We start from the raw sequence: 23,660 nt of genomic DNA, 5'->3' as shown, positions 1-23,660 counted from the left end.
TATATGCATGTTTACGTACCCATACAGGCAGGCATGTAGAAACCCACAAATATGTTTCTATGTAGACATTTGTTATTATGTGAACGTGTTATTTTACAGTCTGCTTTTCTTTCTGCTATATGTTGTGATGCACGTTCCTTCTGATGAACATAAATATATGTCACTCTTTTGAATGGCTTCTGAGTATTCCATTATAGGAATAATGAACTTCTCATTAACTGCCACTGTGATTAGTGTCCCACTGATATCCTTCCACATCCATCCTTTCGTACCTCTCCAACTTTCTTTTCGGGAAAAGACCGTTGGACCCCATGGCATGAGTGTTTTGAATTCTGATGCACGGTACCAAATGCCCCTGAGAAAGTTTATACCAACTTCCAGTCCTGCCAACAGTGGATGAAAGTGCCCAAAGAAGAGAGAAATTAACTTTCCATTTTCTTAGGCTTTTCTGAATTCTGCCTGCCTTCAGAATTTCACCTCTAAATGCCTAAAAGACAAATGTTGTCTTTATGAAGTACTGTAAGTTTTCTGTTGATCCTCACCCAGATTCCAAAACAAGTTATTAAATTAATGGTTTATGAAATTGGCATAAATCAGCAATCACTAAGATGTATTTGTTCCCTAAGATTAAGCAATGCTAAACTCACTTTGTTTTTTAATAAGTTTATTAGAAAGGAAAGTCAAAGGAATGGCATAGTCAGAGGTAACAAGATTTCAACTAGGTATTTGACATGACAAATTCATATACACACATGCATATATATATATATGTATATTTTTTTCCTCTCTAAATGGAGAAATGAGGACTGAATGGGTGGATTTATAGTTGATTGAACAACTCCACCCTAGGCAGGTTTGTTAATTACCTCTATAGGGAGGTTATCAGAAGGCCTGGGCTCTGACCTCCCAGCAAGTACATGGAACTAATTACCTACAGCCTTGGGGAACACACTTTTTGAAAGTGGGATGCATCAAAGCTGGGGAGGTTGGCAGAAACAATGGCAGACGTAATCAGAATTGAGAAACGTCTATGCAAGGTGAAACTGTAGACCCAAATTTAGTCAGCATAAATTTAAAGAAAATATTTAATAAGGAAAAGAATGAAGTTTGTACTTAGAATTAAAATTCTGATATGTGTGCCTGTGTGAGTGTATGAATGAACGCCGGACAAACTGGCAGCCAGGTTATGAGTTTAATGGATTGCAAATTAGAGCATTAGCATTGCACATTAGATGCCAAAAAGCCAATGGAACCTAAGGGTATATTAATTATTTTAAAATAGTGTTTAGCACATGTAAGGACACACGTGCAGGCTTAGAGTCACATTCTGTTCAGGGAATTATTTTCTAGGAGGAGCCCTGACTCACTATAGTGGCCCCCTGTGTGGTGGGGTGTAGAGTGGGGGCTAGGAGAAGTGGGGAATGATGAGGCTAGAAGCTAGAGAAAACAAGCATAACTGTATTCCAATGTTTGAAGACCTGAGCCCCCACCAAACCTCCTCAAAAAAGGCAGAATTAGGACACATGGCTGAAATTGTAACTGCAAAGCTCAAAATGTGAGTGTGGGGGGCAGGAAGCATCCCATTTAAGCCATTTAATACATAGTCTCACAGGTATTGACTTTCCTATCTCTAGTGGTAACAGGTGAGGACTGGATCACCAGGACTGCTACAAAAGCAATTCCTGTTTGGGGAAGAAGATTGTATTAAATTGTTTCTACCAATCCATGCATAATGAGTGGCATTTACATGCCTAACACTCTCCCAGGGATGGCTCAGACTTTGACAAAACCCCAGAGTCTTTTGCAGAGAAGTAAAGCACCATACTGACTGCTAACACTCTGACTCCTGATAACGGTCCATCAATAACCATCGCCTGGTCAGGCTGTGGTGCAAAAGGAAGGGGCCGACTCTATTGCATCCCAGCATGTTAACGAGCTAACCCTTCCTACCTCCCCACTTTTCTGCTCAAGTAAGCATGTCAATAAATGAATGAGACGATGTTCAACTCCAAATTATAATTAGGGAAATATGCATGGGATACAATTTTTCACCTATCAGATTTTTGAAGATTAAAGGGTTTGAAGAAACTTCCTGTTAGCACAGTGTAGGGAAAGAGGTGCGGACTGGCCATTGATCAGCAGTTTTAAAGGGAATCTGGTGATATCTTTCAGAGTTTAAAATGTTTATATTCTAGTCTAGGGATTTCTCTTTTACCCAGCACATTATAGAAACAGCTATTATATGTTTAAGCATCTATCCTTGTTGAGAACAAACACGTGAGGACAAGCAAAGCTATTCCTTTGCAAAAATATTCTTTGAAGTATTGTTGGAGAAATGAAAAACTGGAAATGGCCCAAATGCCCATCATTCATTTGTTCCTTCAAAAAACATTTGTTGTGTGTCCACTATGTGCCCGGAAATGTAGGTGCTTGAGATACATCTTTGAACAAAACAAAGATCCCTTTCCTCCTGGAGCCTGTATTCTAGTACATCAGTAAAGGACTGGTAAATAAAAGTGCACCCATAGAGTGGAATAATATGTAACCATTAAAAATGAGGTAGCTCTGCATGTTCTTGGCATGGAAGAATGGCCAAGACATATTGGACATTTTATTTTGAAAGGGTATATGCTTGCATTGAGCATAAAAAAATTCAAGAAAGATTGGCAGAAAAACCTTAACAGCAGGGGTAGATCTTGGGGTAGAGGGAAAGGGAATATTACTTTTCTTTTTATAAGCTCTTTTGTCCTATTTAATTTTTCATAACTAGCATGTATGACTTATATAATAAAAAACTTATAGATGTTATAAGAAAAGAAAATTACAAAGCTAAATCAGTAGTTCTGCTAGAGAACTAAGGCTCATATCACAAAGAAAATGGAAAATTCCTTAACCTATCTGTAGCCATCGAGACCGGAATGATTAGGTGTTTGATGCTGTTCAGACTGCAAGGATGAAAATTAATACCACAGTACTTTGGAATGTAAAACCAGTGACAGGAGGCGGGCCGGTGGTGTTACAGGTCACAGACATGGTGGACTCATCTACACTTGCAAATCGAAGGGGAAGGTGGTCAGGGGCAGGGGCAGGGCCCAGGGCTAGCAGTCAAGTTTTCTGGGACTTTCTCTTGGGTCTGTGAGTAACTAACCTTCACCCTCCTGGAACCTCAGTTTCCCCTCTGTAAAATAATGAACTTGGATTCACGAATTTAAGGTGTGGCCCAGCACTAATATATTTTGTGAATCTGATTGTTCTGGCAAGTCCTCATCTGTAGGGGAGAGATTTGAGATAGCTACTAAAATTCTCTAGAGTCCATGAGAAGATCACCCCAACTTACCAGTTACCCACCTTTTCCGAGTGCTGTTAAGGAATCTCAGTTACGTACTTTAATAACTGGTTTGTGTTTACCCTCAAGTTTAAATACATTTGGGCATTTTGTACTTACGCTGTTTCAACTGCAAGGTCCCAGAAAACCAGGATTTTGGGATTCTACCTTAAATGGGTGATTAAGAGAAATTGTTTTTCAAAATTTTGATGAATTTAATTTGATGTGTTAGTGGGAAAGAAAAAAAAAAAACCAACATGATTCAACACACTAGACATTTCCAGATGAAATTTAAACGTAATTTCATCCTTTCTGGAAATTAGATTTCTGTCAGATTCACAAACCCAGAATTTGTACTTTGCCTCTTCTTTGGGGGTAAGTTATCACAGGAGAAGAGGTGGTGGTTATGGATGAGTTTTCATTTTTGTGTGCTGAGGGAATATCAGCTTGGAGGAGGCTGTGAGGAGACCTGTGAATGATGTGCCTGTCTTGTTTGTGCATCTCTGGGGGGGTCCGTGGAGACCTTCTATCCTGAGTACAATATGTGACTCAGACTCTCCTTCCACACAGAACTAAATCGGTCCTCCGTAGGGTGAGTTCAGAGTGTCCCATATAAAGCTCATAAGGGTACTGAAATCCAAGCAGGAAGGGAGGACAGCACAGCAGGCAGCCCGATGAGAAGATGGAGCCCAAGGGAATGTTTCAGAGATTTGGTATTTGGGACACTCACTGCCATTTCTCCCTTCCCATTTGTTTTCAACTGATTGGAAAACTACTAATGAGCATGTTTACATTTTCTCCAGTTGTCTTACCCAAGTGTGAGACCAGCTAGGGAGAGGGATTTGCTCTCCCTCTGAGGCCCTGGCTGTCTCTGCCTGACTCCCTCTTGCTCCCTGCTGCTGCCAAACCTCTCCTGGCTGTCCCTTCACCCTCTCCTGGGGTTAGGGCTGTGCTCAGCGCTGGCCAATAGCCCCACCACATGTTTTGCATGGCTTGCGCCATCGCCTCTCTCCCCTTTTTGCTGTAATTTGTTTTGTTTTGAAGGGGATGAGGTGCAAGGGAGGTCTTAGGTTTATGCCCTTCCCCTCAGCTTCAGACCTGGGAGCAGGCCCAGATTGCGTTCGCTCCCACTTCTGCGTGGAGGTCAAAGCCTCTGCAGGAGGACGTCCTCTGTCCTCTCATAGTTCTTGGGATGCGTTCATCCTCTCCAAGCTGCTCTGGATTTCTGGTCTCCACTGTCTGCAACCTAATCCATCCTCCATTGCTTTGCTCATCCCTTTTGGTGACAGTGTCTCAAGCTTCAGACAGTTTGAGGACCATCTTCGTAATGTTTTCCATGTCCTAAGACTTCATTCTAATACCTTTTAAACTAAACACATAACTATTGAAAATTCCTGTGAATTATCTTGCCCCCAAGGCTGTGTGGACACTTTTCTTCATAGCCCTTACTGTCTAAGACTCTTGTTCTCTTCTTGAGGGTGCTACTGGGTTACTCAACCTCAAGGTCTCCTAGATGGTAATTCACACTGTCAGTTTCCAGTCTGTTGGCCAATTCTGTTGGGCCAGACCCTAAAGCTTTTTCTCATTCGTTCATTAGGGAGATGGTTTGGTAATGCCAGGTCTGCCTAAACCAACGATAATAAATATTTGTTGAATTATGAATTGAATGAAGTTCTTGACTTTGTCAGCATAGTTTTAGAGTCTGAATCCCATCACCTACAAATATTCTCTTTTCTTTCCTCCCTCCATTCTTTCTTCTCCTCTCTTCTCTTTCCTCTCCTCTCTCTTTCCATCTTCCCCTCCTCCCTCCCTTCTTTTTTCCTTCCTCCATTTCTTCCTAGTCTCTTTCATTCTGTCCCTTCTTTATTTCCTCCCTGATTCCCTTTTCTTCCTTTTTTTCCTTAAAAAAATTGAGATTTGATTTGTAAATTTACTTTCTAAAGAAACTCATAATAGACCATGCACAGAATGCTTGCACAGTTTAGTAGAAAAGTCTGGGCTTTTTTCAGGGACCCTCTATTGACTCTCTGAGTTGAAACAGTTTAGACTCCACATAAAATATGCCTTGTTTACCCAGGCTCTTCATGCTCTGCATACTGTTACAGTCCTTGAAGAGCTTGTCAGTGACAAGTAAGATAAATGAATGAAGAGGACTTTACAAGTGTTTAAAAGCTAAGTATAGCATGTGCTGCCCACTACTTAATTAAACAGACCTGCGCTTAACTAAGTAACTTTGTGGTGGAAACTTCTAGGGCCTTCCCCCTCCCCTAGACCCCACGGCTAGCAATGGTGCTCAGGATATTAGAAATTCCTTGGTTGTCTGCAGTTGCTAACGTGTTAGCCCAGATTCAAAGCTGTCTTATTGGTTGGAGCATTAAAAGTTAATGTAAATTATGGATAATGACTTTTGAAGTTATATTAGGGATGGTCAGCAACACAGACTTCTTTGGGGCTCATTTAAGATTTAATCATGTGTCTGAGTTTCATCCTTTTCAGAGAGAACATTAAAAGCAAAAGTGAGCTGCTCCTCTTTTAGGCTCTGATTAGAGTCGGTGTTTAGAGAGTCAGAGCCCATTTCCAGTTCAGTCTTGATTTTTTTTTAAAAGGAGTCAGTCCTTATGGATCCTAGCAGTAGGGCACATTGATTACGTAGGAGGCTCTCAAGTCAGAATCTGAGATCTACCAGTTATTTGAGCCTGGATAAGTTGCTTAGTCTTTCTACGCCTCAGTTTTATCATCTCTACAGTGGGAATAATAATAGCCCCTACCAAGACTAATATTCAGGGCATATGTGTTTGTGTTGCTCTTGGTTCTCATGGGTTTTTGCCTGGGGCATGGCAGCTGTTAAAGATTTTGAGCACAACCCCACTCCAGCCTACGGGACAGGGTTGATGTGACTGACTAAATGAGATGATGCCGGCAAAGCGCTGTTCTTGGCAGGCAGCAGGGGCTCGTCAGCACTGGTTCTTATTGTTAATATTCACAGGGGGCTCTATCTCACGGTGCAGGTCTTCTTTCTTTCTTTCTTTTTTTTTTTTTTTTTCCAATTTCATAATATTACAGGAGTACAAATGTTGAAGTTACACATATTGCCTTTGCACTGCCCGAGTCAGAGCTACAAGTGTGCCCATCCCCACGCCCATTAGGTGTGAATTTGTCCATCCCCTCCTTCCCCCTCCCTCCTGCCTGACACCCATGAATGTTACTTGCATATGTGCACATAAGTGTTGATCAGTTAATACCAATTTGATGGTGAGCACATGTGGTGCTTGTTTCTCCATTCTTGTGATACTTCTCTTAGAAGAATGGGCTCCAGCTCCATCCAGGATAATACAAGGGCTGTTAGTTCTTTCAGACACTATTAAGGATCCTAACATTATGGGCAGAGTATGTAGAACTCTTTCTTCCCCCGTGGGCTGCATTGGCTGGTAGCAGAAAGGGGAAGTGAGGCTTCTGGCTACAATCATTATCTGTAACCCTCCAGGGAAGCCCTCGAGTTCTAAGGTGGCAGCAGGGGGCAATTCAACAAAATAATCTCCTTCCTCTGATTTTAGTGGAAACAACAAAACAAAGAAAAACTGCACAAAATGTGCAGTAAGGAAGAAGAACAGTAGTTCAGCATCTATCCATGTGGTGTTTGGTTCATGCTGAAGATGTTCTTCCTTCACTTGCCCATTTTATAGACACAGGAAATGAGGCTCATGGAAACGTGATTCAGTCTGAGCCTCAGAGTGAATATTTGGCAGAAACAGAATTGGTGCCAGGCAGGTGTGACTTCCTGGGGAAGGTGAGAGTTCCGTCACCCTAGATGATGAGAAATCTTAAGAGGTATTTGTAGGAAGGAGGCTGGTCATCGCTGGCGTGTTAGTCCTATGCAGAAGTTAGGTACAGCTTGTTAATCATTCAGTAAGCATTTTAGCTGGGATTCCTGCAAAAATAGACCCCAAGATAAGGGCGTGATGGAGGTAGTTTATTTGGAAGATAATCCCAAGAAGCGGTGAGAGGATGTGGAAGTGATACAGGGAAGGGAAAAAGGCCAATAAAGGGTACATTGGTGGGTAGTTCCTGCTATAGTCAGCCACGGCTCCTTCTGCTGGGGACCTACTGAGAGATCTGGGGGCACACCATACTGTTGTCCCACTGAGGGGCCAAGATGCTGGCTATTTATCCATCCCTTCCCCACTCACAGTTTGAGGGTTGTTCCAGGAGCATGAGCTCCCCAGCGCTTTGGTCCTGCCCTTTCCCTGGCCAAGCCTGCACCTGTGGCCAAAGGAAGACCTCAGGCAGAGAGCCGTGCACAGGCTTCCTGTGTGAAGGCAGCAACACGTCCGGGACTGCCCATCCATGCACAGATAACCTCCAGGGTGGGCCAAGAGGATATGAGAGGGGCACTGACATCCTGTAACAATTAAAAAATAAAATAAGATAAAGATACTGATTAAGTAGGTATGAAACCAGCAGCTAAACCCTCAGGGTGAGCTCCTAATGTTCTGTCTAAAAATAAGGACCGAGAGAGGCACCCTTAACGAAGTTGGGAGGGGGAGTGTCATCAAGCCTCTGTTCTGCTATAGGTGGATAGCGGGAGGGAGGGACCAGCTGAATGAGTTGGGGGAGATCAGACCACTTGTCAAGGAAGGACTGATACTGTAGCAGTGGATTATGTAGATATTTATAAACACTGAGATGCCAAGAGACTGGCTCATTTTCCCAGAGATGTCACAGTTTGATATGTGAGAACATACGGCTATGGCTCTATCTTAAATTCCTTCCCAAATGCCCCAAATTGAAAAGTTCTTTTGAGAAAAAAGATGGCGAACTACCATCTCAAATACATTTCCTGCTCTCCCCACATCCAGTACAGGAGGAAGAAAGCAACATACAAGTGCATGAATACACACACAGCCCCATTTGGGGTTCCATTTCCCCTCATTGGCCTGTTTTTCCTCTCGAGTGATTAGAGGGCCAGTTTACTCTGGAATCTCCCCTGTCCACTCTTCCTTACACCCACATCCAAGCCAACTTTCAAATCTTAGGTGAAGGGCATGTGAGCCAGGGAGCCCTCAGCTAGAGGAGATCTCTCCTGCTTCTGGACATCCAGTTAAACCATTCCCTTCTCTCCTGTTTTTCTTCCCACATTGTTCCTCTAATTCCTCTTGTCTTAACCCCCTATGCCTGGCCTGGGACCTTAGCCTTCATATCACTACCCTAGCACTCTGCAGTTAGAAACCCAGGTTTAAGTCCTGTTCCCTGGGCTTGGTTTCCTCAGCTGCAAAAGAGGACTCCCAAGAATAACTATCTCAGCAGTGAAGATTCAACAAGAGCATTCTGGACAAACACTTAGAACACTGTTTAGAACAGGCTAGTTAGAATTATATTGTTAGAACAACATAATTACTCTTGTTGTTGTTGTCATTGCAGATGTTCAGTAAGTGTTGAATGAATTTCAGTGCAGTGTCCACAGTACAAGCCTTTACATCATTGATTCTTACATACTCCCAGAAAGTTCCCCAATGCAGCATATCCCTCTAATAGCTGCTTCATCCTCTTGCTTCATTTTGTCCTCCAGCTGTGACCTGAGCACTGGAACCCAGATCCCACTCAGTCACAATTCACTGCTGTGTGAGCTAGTGGGTGTCCAGGAAAGCCCTCCCCTGCTCGCTGTCCAGCTGTCTGGTTTCCTCATCTTCTACTGGAGACGAGAGAACTTTCACCTTGCTCTGATTAGGTGGAAACAAAACCAGTAGAAGAGTTCCTGAATGTTTTGAATTTCCCTAGTGGGAAAGAGAGAGAGAGAAAAGAAAACCTGATAGAATAAAACTGCAATTGCTTATTGTACAGTATTATCTCCATATCCCATAACAACAAATCTTATTCTATTTTTTTCTTATTTAAACCATATTCATGAAGGTTTTATTGTTAACTTGATCCAGATGATTGATCAAAGCATAGTTTGTTATTGCCACCTTGCTAAAATATTTTTAAAGGCAGTTTTAATATTACGCTTTTATAGCTACATATTGCCATTAAGCTATTGAGTCTATTACTAGTCAATCAAGGATTTTCATTTCGTTTCAAGAGCTCCTTGGACAAACACTTCAGAAATGTCAGAAGAGATGGAGTCTCTGGCACCTTTTCACAGATGGTGTTCATTAGGGATTTTGGTTAATGGATAAAGTTTCAGGTTTCCATGGTGGACTCTTGGCACTATCAAAAGTCTTCCAAAGTCCCCTGCTCTTCCAAAGGCTTGGAGGTAGTAAGGAAATGAACCTGCTAACACCCCAAATGTCCCTTACTCCTAGTGAGGTAAGTAATTGAGGAGGTGGTGGAGCATTTCATTGCATCTACTTTACTAAGGAATGGCATACTTCTAGAGGAAGACCAGTTCGACTTGCCCAACAGCTCCAAAACCATGCACGTATTCTACTTTCTCCACTCTCAGAAGTTACAACAAACAAACAACAGGAAAAGTTAAACTATTACATTGAAAGTGAGCTATTCTACTGGGTCATCCTAGACTCCCATTGTGTATTTTCCCCTCCTATCTGTTCCATGGCAGCCTGTGCCCTCCCTGTTCATTCATTTATACATTCACACACTTATTGATGCACATTTACTTACTGCTTCTACACCAGGCTCTGCGCTAGGTGGGGAGTAGAAGGGTGATCCAGACATAGGGCTTTCCTCTAGAGATTTTCAACCAAGTGGTGGAGAAAGCCAAGCAAACGTGTCTCCCATGGAATACATTCCTAGCCAGAGTGACATCAGATTCCTGTTCCTCCCTGAATTCAAGTTCTCCCGAGGCTCCCACTGCCTCCTAAGGCAACATGAGGTAAGTGCTGCGATCAGGGGCTGGGGCTGGGTTCTTAATCCCTCCATCGTGGGCCCAGGGAAACACTGCGTTTTCTGGATGCAATGGTGTTGAAGCTAAAACCAGAAGAACTAATGAGTATAACGCAGGTATAAGGGTGAAGGATGAAGGGCAGGCTAGAGACAGAGAACAGCATGTCCCCAGGTCCAGGAGAGGGGCTCTAGAGGTGTGCTGCAGAGGGAAATAGCAATCACCTAGCAAGAGACTTGATGTCAAGGAGCCAGGATCTTTCCCTGAGGGCAGTGGGAGCCTCCGAAGAATTTGAATTCAGGGAGGAACAGGAGTCTGGTGTCGCTCTGGCCAGGAAGGTGTTCCATGGGAGACAAGAGTGCAGCAGGACTGCTGCTAGGGGCTGTGATCCCAGAGAAATAAGGTGGCTGGCGCCTGGAAGAAAGAGGAAGCAGAAAATGAAATCTGATTAGATTTGTCTGCACAGTCATGACATAATATAGTAAAAAGAGTATAACACAGTTAGCCAAAGGTAAAAGCGTCTGGTCAGCAGTTTGGTAGACACTGCAAAGGAAATAAAAAGGGGCCTCAGTGAATCACTAAATGAGTCCCCAAGTTCCCAAGCGCCGTGCTGTGGAAAGCTATCCCTCTCCAGCTCTGTTTTCCTGGGATTTCAGTTACGACTGCCCGGAAGACTTGCTGATTTGGGCTTTGTGATGGGCACCTCCTGTATGCGATGGGGTATGAAGCATTATACGTGGGATCACCTGGTAAATGTGTCTGGAGTTATTTGAACAAATGGTATCCCTGTTCCAATCCTTGTTACAACTTTCTGCAGTTTTTCTTTCATTGACCATTAGGGAGTGTTATTCGTGACTTCTTATCCTTCCAGACCATACTTTATGTGTTAGGAAACCAATATAATTGGGTGGGGATGAGGATAGGTAGTGTGGATTTTTTTATAAAACAAAAAGAGATCCATTTTCAATTTGACAATTAAAGGAGCGGGATTGGTCAAGCTGTTTTTACAGGAGAGAACACTAGCAACCAGCCTGTAAGAAATCGGTCACAGTTTAGGAGATATGTTACAAGCAAGATAAATAAAAATGGTCTAGAGTATCAGACCAAACTCTCATTTTTCATCTCTGCTTCACACTCTTCTCTTCCAGCCCAGACTAATCAAAAGAAGCCTCTTCCGCTCACAATTGCTCTGTGTACATTTCCCCCAGATCTGGTATTCACATGAACAACGTGGTTTATTTATATTTCAGCACCAAATTGGAAAGATGACATCATTCATTTACAGTCTTTATCCCATGACATGCCTACTCTCCAACACCTCATTTCAGCAGACACATTTAGGACTGCATATAGCATCTTGTTTAGCTTGTACATTCTTTTATGGGATACAGTTCAAAGGTAGGGAACTCTAGGCTTGTCGCTGGTAAGAAAATAATCTCATAAAATCACAGGAGCTTCCCCAAAGGATAAGGACATTATGATGTTTACAATAGCAGAGTTATTATTTGTTCATTTAGGCTCCATCGTTCATTCTTGGGCAAGTCCGTTCCATCTTGCCCATAGCAGCTCTCACAGCTTCCTTCAGGCTCTCTGAATTATATTTAGAAGAAACAATTCCAGATTTATTAGTTCATGAGTTCAAAAGTACAGGTTCCTGACAATACTAGAATCGTAGGTGTGAGCGCTGTATTTCAGAATCTCATGTAGAAATGGAAGACTGACTAAGGGGAATCTCAGTTCTTGGTCTGCAACAGCCCTGCTGACCTGCTCTTTCTCACACAGCATAAACTTGTCCATCGGGTCTTCTGACACTTTAAGTGGACAAGTGAAGATGGAAATGCTATCAACTGCCAAAGGTTGCCTGGGATTTTTTATTTAATTTCTAAGTGGATATTTTTCTCTATCTTCATTGTTTTTATTCATATACGTGCTTTTTTTTTTTTTAATATTCACTCTGGGGCCTTTCAAATATTGTACAAATTTTAAAAAATAGAGTGAGTAAATCATGTGACCTCCTCTGGCAGATAGAATTGGGATGTGAGGTGTTTCCAAAACTTAGCAGAACGAAAGCATTTTATGGGAAAACTGTTTCTACCTGTTTAGCTATTTGCCTTTTCCGTTAGCAACAAGGCAAGAAAAAAGGCCTAGAGATTGAGAATTGGATGACCCAGAAAATCACCATGTTCTGTGTTAACAAAGAGACTCTGAGGGGCTGAAATCTATACCTTACTTATCTAGCTGCCAAATGAGGATAGTAATAATTGCTTCTGGGAAAGTTTTGAGAATAAGTGAAATTGTATGTGAAAAACACTACAAGAATGCAACTATGTTAGCTCCAGAATTCTCTATTATCAGAGTATTATTTATATTACATAATAAAACTCCAACTGGTTGGAGGCTCTGCCAGCCCCTGATTTCTGGCTGTCTTAAAGAAGTACTCATGGCTCACTGTCATCTTGAGCCACCGAAGGGACTGTTACGGCAACTCATGAGTTGTCCTCAACTCTCAGTGACCTTCCCTGCTGGAAACAAACGCGCAGCTTCTCTCTGGGATGGCAGCATCCCTCAGAATCATGGTTCCCTCACTCTTTCAGTCACTCATTTCAGCAGCAAGTACTGTGTGTCTACATCTAGTAGGGCCTGTGCTAAATTCTGGGGAGAGGCAGAAAAAAAAAATAGCTTCAGGGTCTACAGACAGATGGGCAGATAAACCCATGGTTAGAGAGCTGTGTTCCTCAAGAGGCACATGTCTCCCAGCCTCAAGGGTGGGGTCAGGAAAAGGGTCCTAGAGAAAATACTGGGAGGTAGCCAGACACTGGAGTTAGAAGTGAGGGGAGGGGGCCAAAGGAGGCATCACAGGCCAAGGAAACAGAATGTACAAAGAAGGGGAAATTTCCTACAGCAGACAACAGCAGTAATAATAGTAATAACAGCATTTGACTTTTATTGCCAAGGACTAGACTGACACTTGAAGAGTCTATCATATCATTTGCTCCTCGCAGCAACCCCAGCGAAAGAGGTACTATTATGCCCATTTTAGAGTTGAGCAAATTGAGGTTTATGAACAGTTAACTCTCTTAAGGCCACATAACTAGCAAAGAGGTGGAGCAGGACTTGAATCCAGGCAGGCCCATCCCCAAACCCATGTTTCCTGGCTTTTCTAGGCTGGATAATTTTATCTGCTTTGTTCCATGGTCTGTAGACATTCTGCTAGATTCTGTGAGCCTGTCAGGGCTATTCATCACTGGTCTATTTCTTGCCCTGCATAATAAAACAATACAATTCTGTGATACTGGAAGTTTAATTATGACACCTAGTTGCCTCATGGAACAAACACCATGGGCTGCAAATTAGACCGGGCAGCTCTTTTTCATCGACTTTGTACCTTTTGCTCATTTCCCTCAAGGAACAAAATCAATTAAAATGTCCATAGGGAGCCCGTTCTCAAGAAGTCATCATAGCCATAAACCATCTCCATCAGCATTGGGGCATCTTGCAGCTTTCGAGTGGACTTACCTGCTTTGTCTTGTGAGACCATTGTTCATCTGTCCTTCTGTGTTTCCAGCCAGCTCTTTCCTATCTTCCCATCCAGGGCTGCCTTCTCTGGCTTGAGGATGTGATTGTTGGCACTCTGTGGTTGCTTGATAATGTAAAACAAGGCACCTTAGGGTACATCCAATTTTTTTTTTCCTTTGTAATTGACAAAGGGGAAGCACATTAACATCTACAGATATAACATCGCAGCTCCAGGGATGTGACTAAACCTCTTTCACCAAAGCTAATGGCATGGTGCTTTCTTTATTAAGTTTCAATTTGACTAAAAATGAAAACTTCTGGATTAGGAACAAAGGAAGTCCTACAGGTACCATAATTATGCCCTAAAGCTCTTTGGCTGGTCTTCTAGCTCCTGATGGAATCTTCTGTGTCTTTGTTCTGCACAGACCCAGAACAGAATGAAGCTGATTGCAGACAACTACGACGAGGACCATCACCATTACCACCACCACCACCATCACCACCACCATCGATCTCCTGGGAGGTCACAACATTCCAATCACAGGCCCTCTCCAGACCAGGTCAGTTTCATTGGCGCTTACCTCCTGGACCCCTTTTACCCTTTGGATATTTTAAGATAAAATAAATAATCCTTAAGAAATAATAAACAGCATAAAGTGATATGTTCTTTGAACTGAAACTAATAGCTTTGGTATTTATTTCCATCACTCAAGGAATCTAAATGTTTTCCTTTCTCCTTCCTCTTTAAGGTTTTGTCTTTTCTTGTTTATGTTATGCATTTTCTCTCCTCCCCTCCTTTCTTCTCTCATAGATATATAGTCAATCGCTGGCTCAGTATCTAATGGCGAGTTACTTTAGAATGTCTCTTTCAAAGTTTTAAGTGAAAGCACTTTGTTTCCAGGCACTCAGCAATCACAGAAGCCTTGAGTTTGCTGAGCACTGTCCTAGAAAATTGCTTAGTGATGCAAATTAATGATGGAGTAAAGCAACAAGAACAGAAATCAGTTTTGTTGCCATTTTAGCCAATGAAGTCAAGGAGTCTGGTTTATTTGATTTGGACCCTGTCTCCTCCCTTGGTTAAGTAAAAGCAAATGAAAAGATGGATTGACAAAAACTAAAACCACCTGCAGTTTTCAATGATATTCACATTCACCCACCAAATGCAAAAACGGGTTATAGTGTTTAGTATTAAACGTCTTAACAATGAATTTTATGGAAATTAGGAAATTAAATGCAAACTAGCAGGATAATATAGTCAACATGAACAATATGTCTTAGTATATTGCACTGAGACACTCCTCTCCTTTTTTGGTGATCCCAGTGTAACTTACACATGTCCATAGGTATAGGCAATAGATAATGGAATAGAACCATCTGGGTAAGTGTGATCTCCTTTGGATATGGGAGAGTGAGGCCCCGTTCACCTGTGTGAAGAGAGGGTTTAATTGTTTGCTGGGGGAAGGGGTGCTTATTATGCTCCTAAAAAATTTTTTTAGGTGGCTCTGTTTCCTTTTCACTTCATGTCAGTAGCATCCCTAAGGAGAAGTTTAAGATTCAAAGTCACTAAGATGTTTTACCAGGAGTACAACTCCAGGGGGTACTATTTACATAGAACACAACATTAGAAGTTCTCCCTAAAGCTGGGCAATGAGGCAGCCTGGACCAGGAGGCTCCCCAGCCCCCCCTGGGCTTGGCCTGACCTTTGTAACTGAAGCTTTTGCCCTCAGAGACCCCAACACTGCAGAAGGTATTCACACTGGACACCTAGATTTCTCAAGTCAAGTGCAGAAAGGCACCATTTCATGTTTTTAGCTCTCAAAAATGGCTCTTGATTTGGAGATCTGAAAAGTCAGGGATATTAATTTCATGTCTTTATCTTGTATGTCCATGTTTTTGTTTTGGTATGGTTTTATTTATCAATTCTCATCCCTCACCACAGCCACCACCTCCCCACACTCACCTGCACCAGCATACCTGGCATCCTGCTAACTAAATCTCTTCACTGTCCTTCTTGGTCCCTGCCCTTTGCTCCTTGGCATTCTCCCATGAGGGCGAGTGTGAGCTTTCATTGGTGGGAGGCCTGCAGACCCTACTTTGGCTATTCCTCTGAGCTACACATGCTATAAGGCCACCCTGGATTTACCCCCCAGAGAAACAGTGGAGCCAAATTGGGGGAGTGGGTCACAAAAGGACCTGCTAGAATAACAAACTGGCTTGTCTCATCACAGAGACGCATATGCTAATATGTCCTGCCTGAAATGGGGCACCTGATCAAATTTATCTGTCTTGTGAATGATATTTCTTACAAAGGCTAGTATGCTACTTTTCCAGAGATCTGTAATCACAAACTGGAGTGTCTTGCCTACTTGGTTGACCCTCATGTTTGTCTGTTGACACTAGAGGTTGTCATGGGGCAGAAATAATTGCTCCGGGGTGGTGCCTTTCCAGGAAGAATTAGCATTCCTTGAAGGTCTGGCTGAGGCATATTGTCAGGACCTTTGACACACATTTCTCATTGCTACTGTTAGGAGGATGGCGATGGTCTTCCACTTTCACATCAGCCATCTCAGTGGACACTCTAAGCAACCCATGGACATACAGACAGGTACTGCATTCCCTTCTCCAGGCCCTGGGAGAGGGTGAATGGCCTGGAATCCTGCTGCTAGTATTTGCTCATTTGAATAATACTTGCAACACATGTACCATACCAGCCACTCTGTGGGGCTTGAGGAAGAGCATGATGGACGAGACAGAACCCTTGCCTTCAGGGAGTTTGCTGCCTAGTCCTTGGACAAGAATCCAGGTCATCTGATGTCCTGTTCAGTTCTTTTCTGGGTCATGCCAATCAGATCAAGACAGATAAAAGGTACTTATGACTTAAATAGGGGCCCCTGACTTAGAAACTTAGTCTGCAGTGGGGTTCACTGTGAAAGTGAAATACCCTAGATGACAAGGATAATTTTGGGGTTTTAAATTAGAGTCAGTAGGCAGTAGGCTCCTTTGCTGTACTTTCTCAATTAGAGAGAAAGAGTGAAGCAAGGAACTCTGGTATGGGAGTAGGTTGGCTCTAGCGATGGAGATGGCTATTCACCCAGGCCTGGATGCCCTTTCTGCCTAGGTGCCCCAGGTCTAGGGCAGTGACACCCTCCCCTGTACTGCAGGTCTGAGATTTAGTAATCAACAACTTGTATGTCAGTATATACGCTGTTATATATCTAAGTCCCAGAATGAAATAGTTATCACTGGCTGGGAAGTCTTTCCCAATTGATTACAAACCCACACATGATTGTGTAAGCCCCATATGCTGATAGTACAGGGTAAAACTACTTCTTAGGAGAAAATGCCAGCCTTATATCGGGATGTGACAACATGAGAGCCTTAATAATGGGGTGATTTGGATGAGATTTAAACTAAACATCTGTAACATACTCATGTTAGCTGACCTGACTTAAAGGGGAGAGGTCTCTTCCAGGGATTCCTGATCCATTTCCCATTAATCTGCCAGCCCTGGCCTTCCTGGGGCACTAAGGATTGACCCACCAACAGTGACTTATGGAAGAGGGGCTACAAATTGTTGACATTGCCTCCTGAGCTTTATTAAGAGATCAGAACATATGAAAGTGAAGAAATATGAAAAATCAGTCACTTTGCTACTACTTTTACAGAAAAACTCATTTTTCCTTAGGAAATTCGATTTAAGTATTGCCAGATATTTGCAGAATTATATTCTTTTTCCATTTCTTCCCTGTCCCCTTCTCCTTCACTATGATTTTGCTTCCTCCTTAAGAGAAACTGAATCCAAGTAGTATAAGTCTAGACTAGCATTTCCCAAAGTAACTTTTAGAACATTAGTCCCATGAGGAAAGTCTTGAAACAAAGATTCTGTGGGCAAAGAATTTTGGGAAAGTACTGCATATTATAACTCCATCTTAGAGCATCCTGGTGCAATTAGCAGATCAAAGGATCTAAAAAATCATCTAAGAAAGAAAGCTTTCCAATTTTATTTAATCCAGCATTTCCCAGGCTTATTTGATCATGGAATTTTTTCTTTTCTAGTAACATCTGTGCTCTAAGAAATATTGTTCTCAGAGTATCAGGTGAAAAAAGAGACTACCCAGTTGAAAACATGACTGATCCAGTTTCCAGCAATGTTTTTCATCAGAAGGTGGAATTTTAGGCAATTTCATGCTTTGCATAACAGAAAATGAAAGTGCCTCTTCCGTTCATTTCCTGGGACAGCTTCTGAAAGGCTGAGAATGAGTTATCCCACCAAGAACTCAGTAGATCTGAACTAAGGGAGCCATTAGGCTGAGGAGCCAGGATATCAAGGATGGTCAGAAATACACAGCCCTCCAGGCATTGCAAATGAGTGTGATGAGGGGATCAGAGGATTTGGAGAAGATGTGAGAGAAGTCAGTGTGGTGTGGCAGGCAGTCCAAGGATCTAACCCTCTACCTGAGAGAGGAACAGTTAATAGCTGGTGGCCTGTGACTCCTAGGATGGCCACAGCCATTGAATATGTCCAAGCAGAATATCCAGGCAAATCACAGTAATGACTTAGAAAATCCTCCAAACCAAGAAGTCACAAGAGCAGACAACAAATACTTGCCATGACACAAGCTACTGGTGTGTTCTGAGAAACAATGAAGGCCAAAGAGTAAATGGAACGTGCTGGAGACACATTTGAGATTTTATTTTTATCGAGGTTACCAAGATTGATTTTACAAAGCCGAGTGGAAACTCAGCTTCTCCTAAATGCCCTCTGTACCTGTCATCATCGGTCTCAGCTGTTATTTTCTTTCAACAGCATCCTTCCTTGCCTTAAAGCATATCAATGATATCAAGTCTTTCTACTTTCCTTTGCCTAGGCATTATACAATTTTTATTGTACCAGGAAAAGTCGTATTTTATTAAGCTCCTTCCTTTGGCTCCCAGGTATGAACTAACTCCAGCAATAAGAAAAGCACAGCATCAAAGTGAGCCCCACACTCCAGCCAACTTAAAATGCCAGGCACTGTGTAGGTTGCCCTTTCTGCATCTAGGACTCACAGTTCTGTGCCTGGGTCTTGGGTTGGATGTTGGTTCTGTAAGGGCCTGGATCTCACTGCTTTTTTGTGCAAAATGCACCTCTATTTGTTAAAGCACTTTGATGCTAGTTTGGAGGGGCCTAAATAGCAAAGAATGTAAACATTTTGGGGCTGGAAACCCCAGAATAAGTGACTGGCAGCCCAGGAGAAAACTTTTCTCTCTTGTCTCTCCCTCCTTCATTGAATGGAAATATTGATACTTTTTTTTTTTTTTTTTTTTTGAGACAGAGTCTCACTCTGTTGCCCAGGCTAGAGTGAGTGCCGTGGCATCAGCCTAGCTCACAGCAACCTCAAACTCCTGGGCTCAAGCAATCCTCCTGTCTCAGCCTCCCGAGTAGCTGGGACTACAGGCATGCACCACCATGCCCGGCTAATTTTTTCTATATATATTTTTAGCTGTCCATATAATTTCTTTCTATTTTTAGTAGAGATGGGGTCTCGCTCTTGCTCAGGCTGGTCTCGAACTCCTGAGCTCAAACGATCCACCCACCTCGGCCTCCCAGAGTGCTAGGATTACAGGCGTGAGCCACCGCGCCCGGCCGAAATATTGATACTTAACTCATAGGAGTTGGGAAGCTCAAGGGATTTTGACCACCTTTAAGACTTCCACATCCTATTTAAAATTTAAATTTCACATTTTAGTTACAAAAATCATGCTTCTAAAGGAGGGCTACAGAGCTTAGGGGCATGGAGGCATAATGCTTAAGAGATTGATTAAAGAAAAATGTGGGTGAATTTTACATTTTATATTCAGATACTTTGTTACATATTCACATCTGTTTGGCCCTTAGTAAGCACTCAAAACATGTCTGTTGAATGGCCTGCTCCCGTGGTACCTTTGGGAAATAGGAAGGGCAGACGGGAGTGTCCCCATTGTGCAGATACAGAAACTGGAACTCAGAGGAGTTGTTAATGATCCATAGTCACAAAACTGAAAATGAACAGGTCCAAGGTGAGGGCCCAAGTCTCTGAGTGCTGTTCATTGGTGGCAAACCTCTTCAGATGTTGGTATGGATATATCTATGCAACCACATACATTTATGATTGTATGACTATAATACATCCACTTTTTATAAAATGCAAATGTGCTTTTTCTCTTTGCCACTTAATTGTAGGAAATTTTATCCTATTTTGATTTAGTTTCCAAAACTGAATTAAGATGTCATCTCATGAATCAGTTCTCTTTCCAGTTGCCCTAGCTTTCATTGTCTTTATTTCCATTTTTCTGTTTCGTGACTTTATTCTTTTCATTTCTCCCCATTTTACCTGTTCCCATTTGCTCTTCTCTATTCATATTGTCCCTATGCCAATGAAAATACAGCTTCCTGCAAACTCTGCCCCTGCCATGGAATCACCGGAATGAGACCCTCGAGCAGAGGAGAAACTGGTCCACAGAGGGAGGGGGATTACTCTGGGTCATGGGGGCTCTTGGCAGTGGATCGCCAGAACAAGCCAGGCCCCAGAGCAAAGAGGATGCTTCATTTGGCCAAAGGCTGCTCTCAGGTCAGCCAGGGTGATAGGAACACGTTCAGATAGTAGTGACCTTCCTATGGCAGAAGCTGGGTTTTCCGTTTTACATTCTTAACTTGGGGTTGTGTACGCTGTTGATATAGTCCTAGAATATTGATTGCGCTAATCCTCAATATTACCCACTCCACTTGGCAATTTCCAGAATCTGTCCGTGGATGTAAATAGTAATCTTTGGTCCTTCTCTGCTGCTCCTGGTTACTGTGTGGTCCCAGCATGTGTTGGCTCTCAGCCAGGATGTAAGTTTGTACCGCTGGACACATTTCAGAGCATTAAATGCCCACTTCTATTTTCTGCTGAAAATTCCCATGGATTTCTGCTTTGGACGCATGTCATTTTGCTATAAGCCATCAAATAGTTTGGTCACTTAAAACCTGGACCTAGATTTGGCCTTCCTTTCAAACTGGTGGTCATGGGACCCAGATACAGATTGCATTTTAAGATATAATAAAATGATCCCAGTGACCCAAGCCACAATGGATGATGGAAATCTGTTTTTCATTTTTGTGTATGGCCTCTGGATTCTTACACAGAGGCAGATGCTCCGAGTACTGAATCTATGCTCTGATTCAAAGAGGCTACAGTATTCACTGCCTCGGTTTTGAGATTTCTGGTCCCAGAACATCCACCTTCCCCCCTCTTCCCATAGGCAGAAGAGCCATAGGTGGAGTTAGCTCAGAAAATAAAAGAAAGGTTATTGCTTTCTTGCCGTCCCACCTCTGTCCATGCTACATACACCTGAGCATTGAGTACCTGCTCCCAGGTAGAATTAGTTAGTGTTCTGTGGAATATTCTCATAGGAGGGGAATTTCTAGCCATCCCTACAGTGGCATTCCTACAGTGAGGCCCTCATTGAGGTTGTGGCTGGAGGCAGATGACATCTCCAGGACCCACGAGTTTCCTGGCCCCAGATCTGTTTTTGCAAAACCTGCCTGCTTTTCTCCTCCTCCTCCCAGGGCCCGCATTTTGTGTTTAGTCCACAAGAAGTTGGTGGAGACCCGTGGTTTACCAGGAGGATGAAGGAATCCCAGCAGCCCCTCCCTAGGCCCTGTGACTTCTCAGAGAGCCAGCCCTAACCCCTGGGAGTCCCTGTGCACCCTCAGCCCTCTCCGTGAATGTAGGACGAGCTGTTGTGATGGATTCTCTGCCTTCCTTGCACTTTCACCAGCAGATTAGCCAAAGTGCAGCCCTTTGAATTCTAGCAAACACACAAGGGGTTTAACTTTCTCTGTTGCCCCCAGAAGATGGATTCTGTATAAAGAGTTGTTATTCCGAGCCTTTGCTTAGGGAGGAAAAAAAAGAATTTATTTTATGTTTTGAGGTTAAATGAATGTGGGATAAATGTATACATAGCGTCTTGTGTGTATATATGTATGTATTGCTATATGTCAGAGGAACTGAGGACTTTGCCACATATGGAAGAATTTTGCAAGATCATGTTTAACTAGAAATTTCTCTCCCTAACTTCCCCTGAGTGCATGTTTGAATATACCTTATGTATACACATATATGTGTGTGCACGTAAATATATCTTCATGTTTCCTACATAAAAGAAAAATTAACTTATATATCAGAGCTTACAAAAGTACAGTTACAGAACAGCCAAAAAGCCAGAAATATTTAGTTCCCTATGACAGTAACCTGATAAGAAAAGTTATGTGTTTTAGGCTTTTAATATCAGTTTTCTGAACAAGCTAGTGTGTCTAAACCTTGCCTAAATAAGAGACGGTAGACTCCACATCTTTGAGAGGAGGAAAAAAAACTAAGAGAGGGTAGGTTTTTTGTTTTTTTTTTTTGTTTGTTTGTTTTTTGTGTTTTTTTTTGCATTGCATTGCAAATCTAATTTCATGGCCCTCTTCTTGGAAGAAGCCTTGAGTTTTGGCTTCATGTAGGGATGAAGCCTTCAAATTCAACAACCCATGAAGAAACCTCTTGTTGGTGCTGATGTTTGTTGACTGGGGAAGGGTTCAGAGATTTTGGCTGTTGCCACTCCTGGGCCAGTCCTCTCGGAACCAGAGCCAGAGATATCCTGGCATGTATTTTGAAATAAATCTTAAGAACCACTTGCCTCTTTTCCAATACTTCTTTTGTCATAAGTAGATTGGAAGATACTGTGTTTAAAACTCAGCAGGTTAAAAAAAAAAGTACACGAAATAGAACAGATGTCACTTTTTTCATTATCCTCCAAAGACTACTAAAAATCCCCAAAGCTACTAAAACGTGAGCTGGACAGCATATTTGATTTCTTACTATCGGGAAATAAAGGTGGCAGTTTATTTGTTTGCTTGTTTTTAAGAGCAGAAGCTCTGGAATGACCCTGCCACAGGTGAAGAAGGAAATGGGGACAAATGTCTGAGCTGTTGTGTGGGAGGTATTTAAAGGCCTCTTTCCTCTCCTAGCAGTGACATGTCACCGGACCATCACTGGCAACAACAGGGCTGCAGGAGAGGGAGGGAGGGAGGAGGTTGCTCAGCAGTGGGGAAGCCAGCTTTGCAGAGGAGCAGGTTACTGCCAAAGCTCTTTAATCTAGGTGTGATGTTAATTCCTCACATGTAAGCACATGAGGGCACGATCTGATAAACCCTGCCAGGTCAGGTCTTCACGTATGGGAAAAGGCAGAGCTGCTTAATGCATCGGGATCCTCCTGTTAGAAAAGGATTTTTCCCTAAAGGAGGTTTGAGCCTATTGAAGATTTCATTCAGTCTTACTCTATTTGGGGTAAGTGGGTTTTTTTTTTTTTCTTTCCTTTTACTGATTCAGCTACCTTTTACACTTTGTTTGCAGTATTAGTCTTTCATTAAGAGATTTGTTGCAGTATCTTTTGAGTCAACAGGGGTTTTCAGACATAGCCTGAACTCCCCAGCTTATAGATGTAGCTCATCTTGGCAACTTCGGAGGGTTGATTCCTTTTCAACTGGCTGCTTTAATCCAGTCGCATTTATCTAAGAGGCAGCACTCCGGCTCTCCCATTGAACGGGGGTGGCCAACCCTGAAATGTCGGCAAGCAGGGAAATCCATTTTATATTGCTAAACACCATGGCCTCTCTTTTTTTCTTGAACTGATGTAATAAGGAGCATGTTTGACTTGCACTCTCCGGGCACTTGCAGCGCTCCCAAGATAAGGGAGCCGGCAGAGGAAAGGGAGTTGGAAACATCCTTTAAACATACACTCCACACACTCACAGAGTTATTTCAAAAAACTACCTTACTGAGGGAACAATAGCCCTTTAAAAGTTCTGGTTTGGCATCTATTAATGCTCTGAATAAAGTCTAGTTTTGAACAGCCCAGAGATGCTAAAATATTTAAGAACGTTTTTATACACTATCAGATCCTTTTCACAGACACCATTTGGCCTTTGGCATTCAT

At 42.6% G+C, this 23,660-nt stretch overlaps 1 protein-coding gene across 2 annotated transcripts in view; it reads left to right on the top strand.

Moving 5' to 3' along the window:
- Positions 1–23,660, top strand: part of ERC2 (ELKS/RAB6-interacting/CAST family member 2) — an 887,395-nt gene that overhangs the window by 692,154 nt on the left and 171,581 nt on the right. For both annotated transcript variants that reach the window (XR_011233902.1, XM_069473718.1), the window contains exon 16: positions 14,105–14,239. Coding sequence is in view for 1 of the 2 variants with exons in the window: in XM_069473718.1 (XP_069329819.1) it covers positions 14,105–14,239 (135 nt within the window). In the remaining variant the exon portion in view is untranslated. The remainder of the gene's footprint in view (positions 1–14,104; positions 14,240–23,660) is intronic.

This window comes from Eulemur rufifrons, chromosome 7 (assembly GCF_041146395.1).
Source record: "Eulemur rufifrons isolate Redbay chromosome 7, OSU_ERuf_1, whole genome shotgun sequence".
In the NCBI taxonomy this organism is placed as follows: domain Eukaryota; kingdom Metazoa; phylum Chordata; class Mammalia; order Primates; family Lemuridae; genus Eulemur; species Eulemur rufifrons.
The sequence above is the reverse complement of the archived record's forward strand: the minus strand, read 5'-3'. Positions and strand labels throughout refer to the sequence as shown.